Source organism: Pteropus vampyrus, unplaced genomic scaffold (genome assembly GCF_000151845.1).
Source record: "Pteropus vampyrus isolate Shadow unplaced genomic scaffold, Pvam_2.0 Scaffold633, whole genome shotgun sequence".
NCBI lineage: Eukaryota > Metazoa > Chordata > Mammalia > Chiroptera > Pteropodidae > Pteropus > Pteropus vampyrus.
Window position 1 is genome coordinate 464,795 of NW_011889414.1, and position 15,735 is coordinate 480,529.

Consider the following 15,735-nt stretch of genomic DNA (forward strand, 5'->3'; position numbering starts at 1 on the left):
GGTCTCTGGTGTCTAAGTGAGCTGTTAACACTCACTACTACTTCCCAGTACTGCTCAGTTTCCACGTGTTTGATAATGTGATAAAAATAACGCTTAAAGACTATTTAGAGAATGAAAGGAAATAATGTGTGTGAAGTTCATGGCACACAGTAAGTACCTGATAAACAGCCCTTAAAGGGTTTAAGCAGTTTTCCCCTTATATAGCCAAGTAAGTGCCTGTCATTTGCAAAACTAAATCTCTAAGAGAAGGTTGTATGGTCTGGTGTCCACAGAGATGGCTTCAGACCCTGACTCTGCTGATTTCTCTCCCTGTAATCATGAGAGAGGAACTGAGCCTCAGTTTCCTCATCTCAAAAGTATGGCCAGGGAATATGTCAATATCTCCTGCACAAGGCATTTGAGGATTAAACATAATTAAATGTGAAATTAACAAATATGAAGATTAGGTAAAACTAAATTTTAAAATTGTAGGGCTTTGTCTATGGCCATGCCACCCTGAACAAGCCCGATCCCGTCTGATCTTAGAAGCTAAGCAGGATCAGGCCTGGTTAGTACTTGGATGGGAGACCACCTAGGAAGACCAGGTGCTGTAGGCGTAAAAAAATAAAAAATTAAGGGATTGTAAGCTGACAAGGTCCTTGCAATCTGTGAGGTCAACCAAGGGTTGCCTCACCTAAAAATAAAAAAATAAAGAAGGAAGGAAGGAAGGAAGAAAAGAAAGAGAGAGAGAGAGAGAGAGAAAGAAAAGAAAGAAAGAAAGAAAGACAAAAATTGTAGGGCTTTGTACATTGGTAAATAGTATGCAAATGTTATTGTTATTCACTTTGGGTGCCTAGAAGAATGCCCAACACTTCCTCAGGCAGACTCACTCACTGGCGGGGAGACCTGTGGAGCTCTGTTCTGAACAGTTGTGAAAGACTCAGAGAAAGAAGAGAAAAAGATCTCTGCCCAAGTCAGAGAGGGAATCCCAGGGTAGTGAAAAAAATAGGGGGGAAAACCCCAACCCATTCTGTGCACCCCAACACTCTATGGAACAACTTAACTTTTCTGTAGAATGTGGGAAATGAACTCCAACACAAGTGATTGTATCTAGTATCTGGAATCAATAGAAATTTAATATAATCCATAAACTGTGCAGTGAAATTACTGAGAAAAATCCACCTGAGCTGATGCTAAGCAGCCATCCACCTAAGGCAGACACAAGTTCAGTCTTGGTAGAACCACCAGTGGTCATTTTGATGAGGAGTCTGGAAATCAATTCAGCCATAGGCTGTCCATAGGGTGGGGATTGGGATCTAACATACTAGAAATATAAACAAGTTGCATATTGAAATAAATTTTGGGCTGCCTCACCTGGAATCATCCTCCTCATCTGATGGTCACACACAGGTGGGACCCTTGCCTTCTCATCTTTCAAGTCGAGGGATCACAGTCTAGGCATTGCCTCCTCTATCCTGGGAGGGAGGGGGGGAGGGCTAATCTGGCTTTTAGATTTGAAAATTATAAGATCATCTTTTTAATTTTTTAATTACAATTGATGTTCAATATTACATTAGTTTCAGATGTACGGCATAACGGTTACAGAAGCAGTTACTCTCTGAATCTTCTAAGGCAACATTAGAACTCATGGTCAAAAGGTACTTACCCATTTAGGGCAAACTGAACTGACCATAAAAGATCAGTGCCTGGGACAAGTGGGCCTTAGGAACCTGTAGCATGTCCCAGCATCTAGAGAGACAGGAAGGTCATCTAGAGAGACAAGAAGGTCTGAATAGGTCCATGGTATGAGAAGCCCCCAGAAGTTGAGGGACTGGAGAGTTCAGGTGAGAGTCACAGGTTCTTCTGCTCCATAAAACTCAAGTCAGCCACTGAGAAGCAATAGATGCCTCACTGCCCCACACCATAACAGCTGAAACTATTGCCATAGCCTGCTGCTGCACCTGAGGAGTAGTCCTGAGCCTCCTTCCAAATCTCTTTTCTGGTTCTGCAACACAGCAAGGAAAATGGACAACTGTGGGAATAGGAGAGGAGAAAGCCACAAGAGCAATTCTTATCCTCTCTGGTGCATACACCAACCTCTTCCTGCTGCCCACTCTCCAACATCATCATCATCATTACTACCATAACCACACACCCCACATCTTGAATAACTCTTTTCGCACATTTTCTCATGCAGTCCTCATCATCTCCCATCCCCTACCATACACTCTCCCCTCCAGGCACATCAGCTCTTCACTCTATCCAAACCTTCAATGTCCAGCTCATGTCCTACTTCTTCCATGAAGTCTCCCCTGACTTTTGAGAATAGAAGGTCTCTAATGACACGAAGCAGGGTTCTGTTTTTGACGTTGTCCTGTCAATATTTTCCATCAGGACTCAGGTAAACCCAAGTATGGCATGCTTATCTAAGTCGTCATCACACTATCAGATGACTGACTCAGGATTTCAAAAGTTTCACTTTATAAGCTGAGATGACAAACTAGAACCATCAAAATGAAATTTGCTAGGTATGTTGTGAAGGAAAGTGGGAGTCCACAGGAAAAAGCATTTTAATTGCAGTTGTATAAGTACAATCTTGAACCAGGAAACTCTTATCTTCCTACATTTTGTCCTAGTTAGATAATACGTAGACCATTAACCAGAAATCAGCCAGAGGTCAAAGAATAGTCTGATGAGGGACCCAGAAGCCATGTCCTTTAAAGACTGGTTTAAGACACCAGATATGTGTATTTTAGAAATCAATAAGGATGTGATATCTGTCTTTAGAGGGTACTTTCTGGAAGAAGAGCTAGACAGTCTGGACAGAAAGCAGAGTCAGGATCTCTGGGGATGAGTTACAGGGAGACATATTTTGACTCAGCATGAAGGATAAATTTCTAATGATTAAATCATCTTACATTAAAACACAATCTCTTGAAAGGAACAAGTTTCTCACCCTTGGTGATGTTTGTCCAATATTGATTGACCATCTATGAGGATGTAGTGACAAAAATCTTGCATTTGCTGAGGGCAAGGGAAGGCGAGTAAGGATGGATTGGTTTCTCTTCCACATTTCCTTCCGATGCCTATATGATTCTATATACTATATTCCTTCCTGATCAATGTCCTTAGAGTAGCAAAGTTGAATATATCAATGGATTGGAAGGTCAGGGATGTTGGAGGAGTGCTGAAAAAATAGGGCGTGCAGAGCAAGCTTGGAACACAGGAAACACTGGAGCCCCTTCCTTCCAGAGGTTTCAGGACTGGAAGTGCAGGAGAGGAACTCCCACCCTTGTCCTGGGAGTCTTCCTCCTTGAATGCAGTTGCTGAAGGAAGTGAATAAAGAGAGGAAAGAAAAACCCCAACAGCACAAATAGAGTGAAGTGAAGGTTATAAACAAGGTATTCAGGAGAGAAAGGGGGAAGATGAATATGGAGGGAAAGGTGAGAGAGGGCACTAAAAAGAGTAGAATCCCAGTGAATGATAATTTGGCTGGGAGGGGAGAATGATCACAAGGTTTGAGGTGGGGCAATGAACAGCAGGTCATGTGTGGGCACCTCTGTGTGTGCAGTCATTGTTTTTAAATCATTGTAGACCAAGAGAGAAAAGACACAAAGATGAGACTTGAGGGGAAACTGATCAATAACTACAAAGGGGCTTCTTAAAGGAAGGGGTCTTTGGACAGGGCAGAGTTGAGGGAAAGGAAAGAGGATACATAAGCCTGTAAGAGTGGCAGCCTGGTGTATAGAGAAAACACTACGGCGTTTGGAAACATGGCTTCAAGCCCCAACTCTGCCACTGAGTAGCTGTGGATCCTGGAAACCTAACTTTCTCTCTCTCTGGGCCTTAGTGTCCTCCTGTTTAAAAAATCTACTCTAGCTGGGAAGTCAGTCTATGATGTTAATAATTTATGTGCCAACCAAGTTAATTTGTAGCTAGAACATTGTTATTTTTGAGTCAGAAAATGACTCTGCACTGTTTATGTTTTTGTGCTTGGTAATTTGGGTATTTCATTTTTGACTTCCAGTAATGTTTTAGTGTTCTTCCCTTTGAAAATTTCTAACGTACTTCTTCTGAGCTAAAAAGGGAGGGGATTTTGCCCTGGCCTGGGCAAAAAGATGGTAGCAATTGGGGTAGCCGAGTGTCCCAGTTTGCCTGGGACTGACGGGTTTCCCAGGAGAAGGGACCTTTGGTCCAGGGCAAAATGGATGATCGGTCACCCTAGTGGCAAGAAAGATGGAGATGGCTTGGAGGAGTGGTCCTGGAAAGGCTCTCCTGTTCCCTTTCTATGTGGAGTTTCCTTCATTGCCTCACTTGATTATTGTGGTTTTCACTACAAGGTACAACTCCCTTATTGGAAGGCTAATGGAGGTACAGGGAGAAGTGATGGGCAGCCTTTAAATCAGTCACAAGCCCCAAATGAGACAACTATTGCCAGGAAAGAAGCTGAAATGCTTGACTAGCACTGAAGCTATGGGGATTTTCCCTTTTTCTTCAAAAAAAAAAAAAAAACAGAAAAGACCCAGTGGAAAAAAAAAAGTGATGAGTTGCGAGGCAGGCAGTGGGTCCTACGCAGCCCCAGGAGACAGCACACAGCTCATTTGTTTAAATTTGCAGCTGACGGCTGCCACCTCTATAGGTACCAGGCGGAGAGTCTTTCAACATCAGACGGTGATTGACCAGTCTGGAGACGTACAGCTACAACTATGAACTACCCCTTAACCCTGGACATGGACCTCATGAATGACAGCCTGGAGGACCTGGTGAGTAGGAACAGATAGCTCATGGTTCCCCAGGCCCCACTTGGAATTTTAAATATGATGGGCCGAGGGCCCAAGGAAGAAGGGGTATCTGTGGCATTTCCTGCCACTCCAGACCAGCAAAATGCAGACAGGCCCACTGGCACCTGCCTTTTAAGACTATATTTTCCATTCCATGGAGGAAGCAGATAAACAGAGCGATTGCCTTAAACAGACACCCTTTAGAGGGAGTTGGAAGTACGGGTTCAGGTTCTGCATTCCCCCTGACTTGCTATGTGACTTGAAACAAGTCACTTTGCCTCTCCATTCTCTCCTTATCTCTTAGGGCTGGAATAAGGGGCTAGATGGGAAAGTACTGTGGAAGTTTTCTTAATGTCAGGAGTTGATTTTGCTAGCTGACCAATCAATGTATATTTATTCATCTCTTGCTATATGATTATATCATATTATATCATCAGAGCACTACATTCTGTGTTAGATGGAGAAGTTGAGGACCTGGTCTTGGCCCTCAAATTTGGCTTATGGTCTAACCAAGAAGGAAAAAAAATCACTCACCAGAAGCTCGTAGACAATGATTACATGCTAAACTGAAGAAATGTGAGACCAGGTGGTCGGCAAGGGACCCCAGTGGATTGGAGTTAGGGAGCAGGGTGTGCCAAGTTGGATAGAGGACTTTGTGTTAGTCCTAGAAATGTTTTAGAACATGTTGTGGCCTCCCTCAAAGGACTAGAATCTCTAAAGAAAAGGAACTCTTGGGTGGCTAAGAAAATGGTCCTAGCATCACTCTGCCCCCCACCTAAGTCTCTCCCATGAAGCAGTTGGCTTGGCTGTCACAGGGCTCCCAAAGGACGTGTGTGAGGAGCAGTTCAACCAAAGATACCAGGGGTCCTGTTTACAGGCAGCAGAAGACTGTTTTAAGGATATTCTGGGAACTTCTTTGTGGTCTTTTCTTCTTTCTCCTGTGGTCAATAGCCCTTCTAGGGAAAAGACCACTCTCTGAGCTGCACTCCAAGCTGGATCATGAAAGATCCAAATCTTTCCTCCTGTAGCCACCAGCTCTCCTGACCTTAAACTCACCCTGAGATGTTCTCCAACTCCCTCCATCTCCCCCAGCTGGAGTCTATATTGTAATTCCATCGACTGTATTCCCAGACTTGCCTAGAAAAGTCTGCCTCTCACTTGCCCAGATCCTAAGGCTTGGAAATGTAAGTAGAACATGGGGCGGAAAAGGCGAGGGAAAGGGCTAATTATCCAATGTCTGATCTCTCAATATAAAAGCAGAAACAGAACCATCAGCCTAATCAGACCTGCTGCATAATTTGTGAGACCCAATGCAAAATGAAAATCCAGGACCCCTTGTTCAAAAATTAATAATTTCATGAGAGCAACAGCTAAGCACTAAATTAAGTGTGGGGCTCTTCTAAGTGCAGCACGCTGCGTGGCTGCCTGGGTCACATGCCCATAAAGCAGGCCGTGAGTCTAATTGCAGAGTCTGGGCAATACCCCAAATCAGACTAAAACGCCATTACTCTGACAAGGCAATGTGCTCCCACTTTGGTCCCTGTCCTGGCCCCTGGCCTCACCCGATTAAGTTACTGGGTGCCTCCTTCTGCCCACAGCTTCAAGCTGACCACGAGCCCTGACCCAGTTGGATATCATAGTAACCTACCTCAGACCTGGCTGGTCCTAGCTTCCGAGAAACCTCAAGAGTTTCCCCTAACTGCATGTCTCACTCCACTGCATGACCTACTAGAGACAGGTGATGGCTGGGGGCAGGGAGACAGCATGGCATGTTCCATATATCAAAGAAAATATACTTTTGCTTCATGTCACACCCCAAATGAGTGGTCTTGAACCAAGCATCCCACTGTGCCCTCAATCAGGGTTTAGCCTGAAGCCCAAGAGTCCTGGGACCATCTGGATTCTGAAGCTCTTTTTCTACCAGCTCCCAGTGCCTTGTCCTGCCTTCACCTACCTTCTGTATACTCTCTCTCTAGGGCTATTGCCCCCTCAGAAGCACAGACCCTCTCTCTCTACCTCTACCCACTCACAGCAGGGCCTTGAGCAGTGCTGATGGTCTTCCTGACAGTGTCTCACAGCACACAGGCTCTGGGGTGGCAGAGTAGCAGAAGAGTCTTGCATGTAGTATCTTCTCAATAAGTATTTATTGATTTGTGATGCGTTAAAGGTCTTAGCTCACCATTTCTCTCTGGAATTAATCTAGCTTCTATTCCTTTTGCTTCCTATTCCCTTCCCTGTCCTTGTTTAAACCCACATATTGGTTCACTCCTAGAACACTGGGTTCTACACTCCATTGTTGCATTAAGAATTGGGGGCCAAGTGTTGGTCATCCTGTCTTTCCTTTCTCCTCTTGAATTCTCAGATCAACTCTAGCCACTTAAAATGTCCATTTTCTTAAGATGGGCTACCAATTCCCATGAATGGAGGATCCAAACAGAAAAAAACTACATGGCTAAATATAAGGAACAAGGAGCCAGGTCCTTGGGGTGAGCATGCTAGGGACCCATCCTGCTGGGAAGGCAGATCTAGGCAAAACTAGAAAAGCTTTTGTCCATAGGAATTTTGATCTGAGAGCTTGGAGCCTCCTCTTGACAGAACCAGGGACCAGGGCACCCACAGGGGCCAGTCATAAACTGCACCTCCAGCCCCACCTTGCATATCAGCTGGGAGGGGACGCTACTATAGAACAGGGAGAAGCTGGTCCATCTCCAGGACCTGGCTTCCCCTGATCCCTCCCCAGTGATGGCCCCCATAAACTATGACTTCAGTGTAACTAAAGCATCACAAGCTACAAAGTCCATCCACATCACATGTCCCATCTCATTTCATCAAGGAGGTATGAAGAAGAGGAACCAAAACCAGCTTAGGCTCTTCTGGGCTTTATCTTAGGGCAGGGTAGGATGCCCCCCCTCCACCAGGTTAAAAGTCCCAGAAGAACCCCAGTGGAGGAGGCCCCAACTGGGTGTGATTGGGGGCAGTTAGAGTTGAGGGAGAGACCCAGGGCCAGCCTGGGGAGGGGTTGGTAAATCTGGGCTCAGGCACACAGACCATAGGAACTCTTGCCTTCCTTGAAGCCACAGACTGGCTGGTCCACTCTGGCACAATGGCATAAAAAGTGGCCATGGATCTGACACTGAGAATCAGGACACAGGAACGAGTTTTCTTTCAGGAATAATGGGACAAAATATTTCAGATCAGTAGTTACCAGGAGATGGTTTCAAGAGATTGCTGTACATGCCTAGGAGACATCTTACTTGTCCTTCAGACTGTGTGACTCTATCTCCAAAGCAAATTGATTTGGCGTGCCAAGGAGGACCCCCTTAAACCTCAGTGTAGAGGTAGGGGTAGTTTAAAGCCTCCCCCCAGAACCACATCCAGAGTACTCTCATGTTCCTAATAGCCGAAACCCTTGGGTAGAGATGAAAGAGGGGCTTGGCACACTCACTCCTGAAGGGTAGGGGTGAGGAAAGGAAAAGATGTGATAAATGGCAAGCCAGAGTCTCAGATGGTCTTTTGGGAGTGTGGCCCTCCGAAGGAAGAGTGGGGTAAGAAATACAGACCTCCACCCTCATTCCTCCAGAATTCTGTACCCCTCAAGCCACTGAAGGGTAGGATGAGAGAGATGCCCTGGCTGGCCCCATTCACAGCTCCCGACTCTTGGCTGGGAATATCTAGTCAGGGACATAAAAGGAAATGGAGCCGTGTGTGCTCCCTATGGCCAGAGCAATGATCTGCATCTGTGTGCAGACATCTCCTGCAGCCAGTATGACTCAGGCCTCTGGAGTCCTGGGGTTCCACAGGGCTTGCTATGCACTCAGCATCCATGCCTCCTTCCTTGGGGCTAAGTAGCAAAGTCAGGCTAGGGCATTCACTGGCTGCAGGACAGACAGATGAGAGAAGTAAATGGCTCCCCTCTCCCCCAGGTGTTGAGCTACATGAAGATCATGCTGTGAACCAGCTCAGACCTGGCCAGGGCATGACAGTCAGAAAACCTGAGCATCTGGGAGCTGGGAGGGAGGAGTATTTGAGGGCAGGGCTCAGCCTCCTTTCCCTTCCCACACACCGAGGCTCAAACATCCTTCTTCCTCCCAAGGTCCCCAACTCATTGTTCTTTCTCCTCTAACTGAAACACCCCTAGCCCCAACCTCTCCCATTCCCCCTGGTCTGCCCTCTAGAACCTCACACAATAAGCCCAGACTGCTCTCTTACCCAATGGGGCTTTTGTCAATCCTTGAAGAACACAGTTCTCCAGGGCTCAAGTCTTCCCTTCCCTAGACTCTATACCCCAGTAGCTGAAAACATCCTCCCAAGGTGAGGATTTCCAGACCCCTCAGAAAACTGGTCGTCCTTATCCAGATGAAACAAACTGGGTTTGTGCCAGATGCCCACCTACAGGCTTCTGTTCACCTAGAGTAAGGTAATAGTAGCCCTTTTGGTAGCCACGTCACCCAGCTGACTCATCTTAAGCTTACACTCAACGAACTGTCAGGTCCTTCTCGTAAACTGTCATTAAGGCAAATCTTCCCTAATTTGTCACCAGACAGTTGAAGCTTCAAATCTGAGCTAGCTCTCTATATTTTTCCCTATCAATTGCAACTGGTCAGTTTGAGCTCGTAATTCCAGATTGTGGAGAACTCTGCATTGTCCAAAAATATTCTCTAGCTATGTCATCCAAGATGAGGATCCAGGGCAGACACCCCCTGCACCACCTGCTGACAAAGAATCCCAGTCAGCAAATGTTTGCTGAGCTTCACACTGGCCAGTGCAGGGCAGTGAGGCAGCCTCATTATTTGGAGTCAGATGGGGCATGGAGAATTTAATTATACAGGGAGGGGCCTGGGTCCTACAGTGACTCCAGAGGATAGAAAGAAGAGAGGGGCACAAGGAAGAAGAGAAAGAAGGGGAAGAGTAACATTTGTAATCTCACCATGCCCAAGCATTTCAGTCTCTTCTCCCCACCCTCTCTTTTCCTGGCACCTCAAAACCAGCACATAGAATGTTCTAGCCCCTTTCCTGCCCCATCCCCAGTGCTCACAGCAATTTTCCATCTGTATTGCTGGCTCAGTACTCAGCTTCATCCAGGTCATCATGTTTTTTTATCTCCTTTGCGCACAGGTCCCTGGCCTCTGTGTAAGCTGTAATCCACTGGCTCCTTGCTTGTACCACACGCTGTCATGGCCTCGCCTGGCACGTCTGTGTCTATGTGGAGTACACACTGCTGTCAGAGCGTGTGTGTGTGCACATGAAGGCCTTTAGTTACCACTCAGCAAGAGTGCTCCCTTTGGACAAGAGTCTTGGAGAGCGCCCTTCTGCACCCCACTCCTCATGGTGTCCAGGATTCCTGATTCCTCAACTCCCACCAGGCCAGAACCAACCTTCCTTGGTTTGGGGAAGGGTGGGGGTGCCTGTTCCCCTAGGTATGGGAAGTGGCTTTAACATGTGCCACTCCCAAGCCTCCAAAAACATCTGTTTGACACCTCCTGCTGAGATGTACTGCCAACTCTCAGCACCCCTCAAAACAGCTTCCTCTCATCTTCCCCGTTCTGCCCGAGTACTTTGCCAAATAAATACTTCTTGGCAGGGAGGATGAGACAGTCCCACACCCCAACTCCTCCTCTAAACTTCAATTCTCAGGAGATGTGGTCTCTAGGGTCCTGGGGACACATCTCACTGCATTGACTTTAAATGAGAAATAAACCAATCAATTTGGATGCTTTAGAGAGTAAGGACTTGAGTGGTTCTCATTAAGGGCCTTCTGGCTAGACAGACTAGTTGCACCTAATCCCTCCAGTAGATAGTGGCACAGCCAAGCCCCCACCACTGCCAAGGTAGGCAGAGTCCAGCCCCACTGACTATCCCAAGACTTGCATCTCTCCATCCTCTGAATTGTTTTGCTCTACATGAAGACTGCCCATCTCACTGTTTTCCCCCTTTAACTCCTGCTGAATTCAGTATGAGTCAAATGGTTATTATAGTCAATGGCAATATTGGAAATACAGAGAGAAATACAGAGAGAAAACCCAAGATAGGCTCTAGGCTGTCAAGGGCATTGGGAGGAGGCAGGAACTAAAGAAGGGTGAAAGGGAGTATCTGAGTATTCACTGAGGTGCAAAGAGAGACTTGCCTAAACTCCCAGAATACAGGGGCCTCTTGGGAAACTGCTCTCGGAGCAGACAAGAACATATTTGATGCATGTACCTCATGTGTAAAACATGTGGCATTGTAAGGAGGGCGTAGAAGGCCTGCTTCCAAGAGCTTACCAGCTAGTGAAGAAATGGACACCCCAAACCTGACTTCTGTAATAAAGGCACACGTAATGCAAGAAGGGAGAACGTGATTCCAAGTGGAAGAGCTAGGAATGATGTAGGAGGATGGGGCTGAGTGGGGCCTTGAAGGAAGCATAGGAATTAAATAGGCAAACTTAGGGGACTGCTCTGCAAAAGGAAGAGTATGAGCAAAGTTTTGGAGACCGGGATGTCAGAATGTGCTGGGGTGTTGGGGACAGGCAGCCAGTAGAATGATAAACCGGGAGGATAGGGTGCCTAAAGCCATAAAGTAGAAGATGAGGTTTGAAAGGTCAGAGACATAGAGATTTATTTAGACTTCTCCCTACAAGTCCAGGGTTTTCAAATGAAAGTAGAACCATTTCCTTAAGCAGAAGCTTTTGTGTGAAACACCTCGTGAGACAAGAGTGGAGGACTCTAGTTTAAAGGCAAGAAGGGGAGACTAGAGCCTGACTCCCCCTCCTCTGCCCCAGCCCCAGCCCTAGTGAAGGAAGTCCATGAAATCGTGCTGCAGGGGTGCCCTGCAACTGGTTTTGAAATTTAGCAATATGGGTTAAGCGTCTTTTTCTAAGAGGACATACAGGTGAACCTCATTTCTTTTTGAGCACTGCGTTGTATTTTGTGAATGCACTGAAGTTGGCTTACTTCAATCTTTTGTTGATAAACTTTCTCACAAACATGACTTTTTCTTATAATTGGCTTTGCTATTCAGTGTGAAATTGGGGGTGGGGGAAGGCAAAAGAAAAGAAAAGCACTGCTTATAGGTAAACCTGGAACCAGACAAGGACACTGATGTGATGGGGAATTGTGGTTTGGAGAACTCCTCTGCCCTCTGCGTAGGAGAGGGACAAGAGTGGAGACCGGGGGAGAGGCAGCAGTCCTGAGCGTTAGGGAAGAAGGGCTAGACTGAGGCGATAATAGAGGGATGCTGAGGTGAGGGGTGGGTAGATGGCTCTGCCATGGTACTAATGTATCCCTTCATCCCTTTCTCCCAGAACAACCTGCACCAGGGACCAGAAGGAAAGACCCAGGTTAGGGAATAGGTCTGCCCGCCACTAACCAGGGCCCCCGTGTGCCAGTGCAACCACTCTTCCTTGTGCAGGACCCTCACTCTCCTGAAAGGAAGTCATCATGAGACCATCCAGAGCTAGGGTGCAGAATACCCTCTCCCATCCTCTCCCTCCCTGGGCTCATAGGTTATAGAAGTGTCTTTTTGAACCCATATTACTTGGTTGTAATTGGTTTTGAAATGCCGTGGGGAGGGATTAATTAGGGGAGGGGTGGGAAGAACAGAGCTGGGAAGTGAGGAGGAGCAGGTGCAGGGGGACAGCTGTGAGTGAAAGATATGAAAACAGGCACCACTGTCTTCCTTTGCGGTTAGCTGGGTAAACAACCTAAGTGCTGGGGGGCGGGGATAAGGGGGGGCGCGCGAGGAGGGCGGGGAAGGGGCTGGAGAGGAGGGAGCATCCGGAGACAGAGTCAGCACATTTCCTTCACTTGGAACGGGGCTCTTTCCCTCCCCCCCGTGCCTGGTCTCCCTCAGTTCCTTCTGCCTCTGGGCTCTCTGCTTCTGAAACTCTCCTTGCTGTCAGCAGAGAAGGAAGCAGGGCAGGGAGTTTGCTAGTGATGGGAGGGAAGTTGCAGAGAGGGAAGCCCAGGCACTGCTGCCCAGTGGTTTAAGTATTAGCTCTGGCTTCAAACAGACCTGATCTTCAGTGAGACACTTTGGTAAAATAGGAAGATTAAATACCTTGAGCCTGTCGTGTGGATGAAATAAAATGGGAGGCTATTACTATAGTTTCAGCTATTTATAATGAAGACAGACAGGAATAAGGGGACAAGTCAAGAGGAAGCCAGCAGGCCATATAAGCACCCAGCCCATCAGCGGGATCCTAGGTTTTAGTACCCAGTGTTCTGCTCATAACTGGAACAGACGTCTCCTTGTCCCAACTAGAGCCATTCTCAAACTGAAGTCTCAGTTCCAGACCCTGAGCCTGCAGCCTTCCATACCTGAGGACACACAAAAACCAAATAAGTTACAAGTTCATAGCCCTTTAGAGTTTCTGAAGCATGTCCACACCATATATCTCCTTTCATCTTCATCACTACCCTGTGAGGAATTAGTCCCTTTTACAGATGAAAATAGAAGTTGGAAAAGGCAAAGTGATTTGTTCAAGGACACAAAGGGAAATTGGGATTTGGTCAGCGGGACATATAGAAAGGACAGGGACAAAAGCTGTTAGCCTTGGGGATAGGAAAATATATGAGGGAGTCAGGGTCCTCTCCAAGAGGCAAGATGGATCCTCAGTTCTCTGACCTCCTGTCCCCTGTCCTTGCAGTACAAGGAGTTAAGTAACTACAGAGACAGCACGGAGACATCCCCAGTGGAAAATCACATCTGCTCCACAGTCGAGGGGCCTCTTCTGACCTCCTTTAAGGCCATATTCATGCCTGTGGCTTATGGCCTCATCTTCCTCCTGGGTATGATGGGCAACATCCTGGTGCTGGTGATCCTGGAGCGGCACCGGCAGACCCGCAGCTCCACCGAGACCTTCCTGTTCCACTTGGCAGTGGCTGACCTCCTGCTGGTCTTCATCCTGCCCTTCGCTGTGGCTGAGGGCTCTGTGGGCTGGGTCCTGGGCACCTTCCTCTGCAAAACTGTGATTGCTCTGTACAAGATCAACTTCTACTGCAGCAGCCTACTCCTGGCCTGCATCGCTGTGGACCGCTACCTGGCCATCGTCCATGCCGTCCATGCCTACCGCCACCGCCGCCTCCTCTCCATCCACATCACCTGTGCAGTCATCTGGCTGGCAGGCTTCTTCTTCGCCTTGCCAGAGATTCTCTTCGCCAAGGTCAGCCAACCCCATCACAATGACTCTCTGCCACGCTGCACCTTTTCCCAAGAAAACCAAGCTGAAACCAATGCCTGGTTCACCTCCCGCTTCCTCTACCATTTTGGAGGGTTCCTGCTGCCAATGCTGGTGATGGGCTGGTGCTACGTAGGGGTGGTACACAGGCTGTGCCAGGCCCAGAGGCGCCCTCAGCGGCAGAAGGCAGTCAGGGTAGCCATCCTGGTGACAGGTGTCTTCTTTCTCTGCTGGTCACCCTACCACATTGTCATTTTCCTGGACACCCTGTCAAGGCTGAAGGCCATGGGCAGCAGCTGTGAGATGAATGACTACCTCTCCGTGGCCATCACCATGAGTGAATTCCTGGGCCTGGCCCACTGCTGCCTCAATCCCATGCTCTACACTTTTGCTGGAGTAAAGTTTCGTAGTGACCTGTCACGGATTCTGACCAAGCTGGGCTGTGCTGGCCCTACTTCTCTTTGCCAGTTCTTCCCTAGTTGGCGCAAGAGTAGTCTCTCTGAGTCAGAGAATGCCACCTCCCTCACCACCTTCTAGGTCTCAGCCCCCCTCTGTTCCTGCTTTCCTCAGGGGATGTGTGTATGCTGGAATCCCTTCCAATAGGAGCTGGGGTCCTAAGAGCTCACTTTGGCCAGTGTCCTCATATAGGGCAGCTAGATGAACCAACCCTTCTTTCCAGGACATCCCTGCCAGCTTCCAACCCCAGGGCTAGGCTAGAGTCCAGGGAGGGTAAAGCAGCCCAAAGGGAAGAAGAGGATACCTATGCCCATCTGCATTATCTTGGGCTGAGAAGACTTCACATACCTTCTCTCATCTTAACCATCCAAAGCTCAAGAAATCTTACCTCTGTCTTCATCAATATGGAAAGTCATTTCCCTTCCAGAATACATACTCCAGTCATCTTATGGGCCACTGACTTCCACAACTACCCACCTGTCCTCTTACCCCACTGGCTGACATAAGCTAGAAGCTGAGCACCAGGGGATAAATGGAGGTTAAGACCAAGGAAAGGCCAGCTGGCAACAGAGAGTGGCCTTAACATATTTTAGCCCCTAACAAACACAGACATTCTGCCAGGCCAGCAGCCCTGCAGTATCTTGATGAAGCAAGACGCTCAGACTGAACCAGTTCAGGTAGCTGCCCCTGACTCTGGGCCAGCTCCATGTCACTGGGCCCTGGGAGGTCTGCAGACCGAGGGCAGACTCCATGTAACCTCAGAGACTAGCCAGTGTCTTAGGGAAGAACTAAGGCTGAGCCAGGAGAGAGGAACCCAACCGGGGAGAAAGGAGGCACAAGTGTAAACCAGAGCCAGCAGCCGTCTTCTCTGCCCAGAGTGGAGAGCTTCCAAGACTGGCCAGGGGTGGCAGGATCCAGAGCCCTGGTGGGTCTGTGCACTGATGGGGAAGGAGGCAGACTCATTCCTCCCTGCCCCCTTCTCATAAGCTACACAGCCAGGGGAAACTCCTCCAGCAGCAGAGGGGTCCAAATCACAGTAGAGGAAGTACTTGGCTAAGAGTCAGAATCAATAGGTAGACCCCTTGAGGAGAAGGACAGAGAGAGGCCTCTGAGGGGACTCTCATCCAACCCCTGCCTGAAGATCAAGCCCAGGGAGGGCACCCTGTCTCTCTGCACCTCAATAAGAGCTACCTGAGGCATCCCCTTGGGTTGGATAGTGTGAGAAGCAGCCCTGGGCAGGGAAGTCCCCAGGCCCCAGGAAGCGGGGCTGTGCCCTTGAGAGGTATACTACTCAGATGGAACCAGGGGAAGCTGCTCCACGCTCGCTCGCCTGCCCACTGGCCCACCTGCCCTGAGGGAGGCTCT

The 15,735-nt window shown here is 48.1% G+C and overlaps 1 protein-coding gene and 1 pseudogene across 1 annotated transcript; both read left to right on the forward strand.

Moving 5' to 3' along the window:
* Nucleotides 1-477: 477 nt before the first annotated feature.
* LOC111733766 lies at nt 478-596 on the forward strand (annotated as a pseudogene).
* A 4,014-nt stretch (nt 597-4,610) lies between these two features.
* CXCR5 (C-X-C motif chemokine receptor 5) lies at nt 4,611-15,710 on the forward strand. The gene is made up of 2 exons (XM_011384871.2): nt 4,611-4,742; nt 13,384-15,710. Exons 1-2 carry the CDS (start codon nt 4,686-4,688, stop codon nt 14,449-14,451), a joined length of 1,125 nt encoding a protein of 374 aa, XP_011383173.1. The 5' UTR covers nt 4,611-4,685; the 3' UTR covers nt 14,452-15,710.
* Nucleotides 15,711-15,735: the final 25 nt, after the last annotated feature.